Source organism: Verticillium alfalfae, genomic scaffold (assembly GCF_000150825.1).
Source record: "Verticillium alfalfae VaMs.102 supercont1.13 genomic scaffold, whole genome shotgun sequence".
NCBI lineage: Eukaryota > Fungi > Ascomycota > Sordariomycetes > Glomerellales > Plectosphaerellaceae > Verticillium > Verticillium alfalfae.
This window is the reverse complement of record NW_003315026.1, coordinates 1,032,807-1,036,936: the sequence shown is the minus strand read 5'-3', so window position 1 is coordinate 1,036,936 and position 4,130 is coordinate 1,032,807. Positions and strand designations below refer to the sequence as shown.

Sequence of the window (4,130 nt, the reverse complement as noted above, 5' to 3'; positions counted from 1 at the left end):
CTGATCACGGTCGAAGTGCCTGATACCAAGTGGAAACCCGACCCTGAGGATCTCGGCGCAGCGCCGCCCGGTCCTCACCAACGCCAAGATTGAAGATGCCTTTGCAAGACCACCTTCACCAGCCAGGAGCGCTCCTCGCTTCTACCCCTACGAATCGCCCGAGGTCCTCGAAGAAATCACGGAGAGCTTGAGGAATAGGGTAGATAACTGGCACGGTCTTGATTTCAGCAGGTCAGTCATGCTACCGCCGGTGATTGGATGGTTGCGTAACCAATAAGCGTACTGACCATCATCCAGATTTGGCAAGTTGAGACTGTACGGAACCCTCCGTGTCGGCAAGGACAAGCTTTCCTGGCAAGAATTGGAATGTTTCCTTTTCGCCGAGATGTTGATCTGCGTCAAGGAGAAGAAAGTCATCCTGGCAAATCAGTGGGATGAGAACGGCCTGCCCAAGAAGTCGACCCGGTGCACCCTGAAGGGCTCTATCCTCATCAAGAAGCATCTGAATGAGGTCACCGAGACGGGCAACAGTGAGTCGATGAGCTCTGTGTGCGACTGTGACCTTGACGCTGACCGAAGCACAGTTGACGAGAACGTACTCACCCTGAGCCTGTCCGTTGCCGAGCTGCCACAGTTCCACCTGCGATTCGAGAACCGCAATCAGTTGAAGCTCTGGCAACAAGCGCTACTCGATCTTAATGCTGTCGAGACGTCACCCATCCGCAGCCCCGAATACGACCGCGGCGACCTGTCCGAGGTGGAGGAAGAGGACTGGCAAAGGTCCCGCCCGCAGCGTGTGTCGTCGGTGGCCTCATCATGGGGAGGCGCGAAATCCGCGACCACAGCACCGACCGAATACACCAACTTTCAACGGAGTCCTGGTCTGCCCGCTCTCGTCCACGTTCCCATCGACGTCGTCGTCGTTGTTCCCATCTCCTCCTCTATGCAGGGCGTCAAGATCAACCTCGTTCGTGACGCCCTGAAGTTCATGATCAACACCCTGGGTGACCGCGACCGGATGGGCCTCGTCACTTTTGGCTCGGGCGGTGGAGGAGTGCCATTGGTGGGCATGACGACCAAGGCTTGGCCTGGGTGGAATAACATCCTCTCCGCCATCAAGCCGATTGGCCAGAAGAGCCATAGAGCCGACGTCGTTGAGGGTGCCAATGTGGCGATGGATCTCTTGATGCAACGCAAGCACAACAATCCCATCGCGACAATCATGCTCATCAGTGATGCCTCGACGTCGGATGCGGATAGCGTAGATTTTGTCGTGTCTCGGGCTGAGGCCGCCAAGTACGTTCAACCCGCCACCTCCCGCCCCTCATCCGCTTTGACCCTGCCCAAGCTTGATGCTAACTGTCATGCCAGGATCACTATTCACTCTTTCGGGTTGGGCATGACTCACAAGCCGGATACCATGATCGAGCTGTCGAGCAGGACCAAGGCGTCGTACACCTACGTCAAGGATTGGATGATGCTCCGCGAGTGTCTCGCCGGCTGCCTGGGCGCCATGCAGACCCTCTCCCACCAGAACGTCAAGCTGAAGCTCAAGCTGCCCGAAGGCTCACCGGCTAAATTCCACAAGATCAGCGGGGCGCTGCAAATCACCAAGCGCGCCACTGGCCGAGACGCTGAGGCCGCCTTGGGCGATCTCCGCTTCGGTGACAAGCGCGATATCCTGGTGCAGCTCGTCATTCTGCCCGACAATGCCTCGCAAGAGCAACTTCCTCAAGATCCTTGGGACAACATTGTCTCGGGCCTCGAGGCCCTGGGTGGATCAGGCGAGAGCGACGAGCAGCGGGTGGCGTCTGTCGAGGAGGTGCCGCTTATTCAGGCTGACCTCACTTGGGGCGACATTCTGAGGGACGGCACGCTTTCCCACATGCCGCGTCCTACCCTCTTGGCAATCACCATGCTCCCAGCCCAGGCCAAGGCCAAGAACTCATGGTCCGGATCGCCACCCATTCCTCCCCATCCTGGTATCGTTCAGCGACGGATGGAACTCCTCACGTCGGACATGCTCACCCGCGCCTTGACCCTCGTCTCTCGCGGCCAGCACGACCGTGCCCATACCCTTCTCAACGAGACACGCTCCATACTCAAGGGCCTCGGCAAGGGCGGGCTACCGCCTGTCCCCTCGCTGCCCCCGAACAAGTCGCTGCCCTCCACTCCTCATCCAGGCCATGACGGCTCGCCAACTACGGGCACTCCGGACCCGCAAGCGCACACCTTCCCCTACCCAATCTACCACCTCCTCCGCCATGGATCGCTTCCCGGCGCCTGGCATTGGCCGCAGCCGCTCACACGACGGCCTCAGTCTCAGCACTGGCATCGACGCCAGCACCGTGGCTGCCTTGATGCAGAGCTCGAGAGCAGCCTCGAGTGGATCAGCCATCCGGCCGTCTTTGGCCGCGACAGCCGCAAGGCTGTGCTTCAAGCCTATTGGCGTCATCAGCTCACAACGCGCCTTTACTTTCCGAACGCCGATCGAGTCCATCTGGTCTGGTAGAGTCGGCGGCGTGCGACGACTCACAGAGAGGAGTCGTGAGTGGCGCGATGAGGGCGGCGGCGAGGGCGGCATCATGGAAGAGGCATGATCCGCTCCGCAGCGTCACAACTCATGATATTTTACTGTCCCTGCTCATCCTGATTTACCTTGGGCACTGGAAAGGGACGACAGGGATGCATCGGATACACAGTTCGACGTATTCGAACTGGCCCCGTTGCACTCCTGATTTTCCTTTTGATGTCATTCACTTATACCCCTGCGGTTTTCCCCTTTTCCGGTCTTGGCCTATCTGTACTCATGCTACTGCCCTCAGGAGGATCTGAGCTACTTTTCTGTGTCATGTCGTTTTCGTGCTGCTGCATTGCGATGCGCTCTTCAAGGGAAAGATACCAGGTTTTCTGTTTTCGCAACCCCTCACATTTTCTTTTTTCTTAGATGAGGTCAACTGCGCGCGCTGCCGCTTCGACGCTTGTCATGACAGTCATGTTTTTCTAAGACATGTAGATACTTCTCTTACAGTCGTAATGTAACGGGGATGGCTGGCCGTGTGCCAGGGAAAGAGAAGGAGATGGAGGAAGACGGATGCTCTGTGATGAGTCCATAGGATACAGACGCGCTTCAGAAAGACGGCGGTGCTCCAGGGTGAGAAGCCCCTGTGATGACGGTTGGCAAAATTCTCAACGTATTCCACGCTCGACTTGGATGTGCCCGTGATTTCGTCCGTCTGTGTCTGTAGGTTCTTTTGACGTGCGCCGGCCTCGCTTAGTCCATGATGTGTTTGACCTTGCGGCTCGCTAGCGCCTGAACATGCACGGAAATGGGCTGTGGACGGCTCGGATCATTTTATGCTATGAATGTGCTCGTCAAGGAAGCCATTCCGTTCCGTACTCTTGTTGCTAGCTGTCCCGTCTGGCAGACCCGTCTGGCAGAGTGAGTTTTATAGCATTGATATACCAAACGCCGAGAGCAGATACACTTTCGGACATGCTCTCTCTCTCTCTCTCTCTCTCTCTCTCTCTCTCTCTCTCTGCATAGAGATGACCCGAAACTCAGTGGTGATGTCTGTTCATTCTATGACCGCCCATTCATAACTCCGGGTCTGAAGATGATTGTTTTCCCCCTTGAAATCGCAGTGCTCCAAAATTTGGTGCGTCAGGAAAAAGGACACACAGCACAAACCCCCAAGTTCGCTCCTGCGAGTCTCACCCTCTCCTTCTTCCCTTTCCCCCCCTGCGTGTGTCTCTCTCACATACACATGCACACACAGCGCTCAATGGCATAGACACGAGACCCGACCACTGGTACCCGCCGTCCGCCCACCTCCCGTTTGCAGAGCAGCGGCCTCATTTCACAAAAAACCCCTTGTTCCCGGCCTTGGCCGTCCGCCCGCGGATGAGCAGCGCCTTTTTGGCATTGACGCTCGCGCGACCGCCGCGCGGCGCGGAGGGCGCGGGGTCCTGGCTGCGCTTTTGTCTACGCGGTAGACGGTCGTGCACGACGACCCTCGTCGGCGGGGCCGCCTTGTCGAGGGCCACCCTTTGCGGCCCTTGCGGGGGCGGGACTTTGGCCCCGGCGGCGTTCACTTTGCTGCCACATCTTCGTCTTCGTCGTCCTCTGA

General features: G+C 57.8%; 1 protein-coding gene across 1 annotated transcript in view; it reads left to right on the top strand.

Annotated features, from left to right (window-relative positions):
- Nucleotides 1–2,512, top strand: part of VDBG_08934 (von Willebrand and RING finger domain-containing protein) — a gene marked incomplete at both ends in the record, with an annotated part of 3,831 nt that extends 1,319 nt beyond the window's left edge. The window contains 4 exons of the mRNA XM_003001092.1: nucleotides 49–231; nucleotides 298–530; nucleotides 585–1,296; nucleotides 1,372–2,512. Coding sequence (XP_003001138.1) covers nucleotides 49–231; nucleotides 298–530; nucleotides 585–1,296; nucleotides 1,372–2,512 — 2,269 coding nt within the window. The remainder of the gene's footprint in view (nucleotides 1–48; nucleotides 232–297; nucleotides 531–584; nucleotides 1,297–1,371) is intronic.
- Between the last annotated feature and the right edge of the window lie 1,618 nt (nucleotides 2,513–4,130).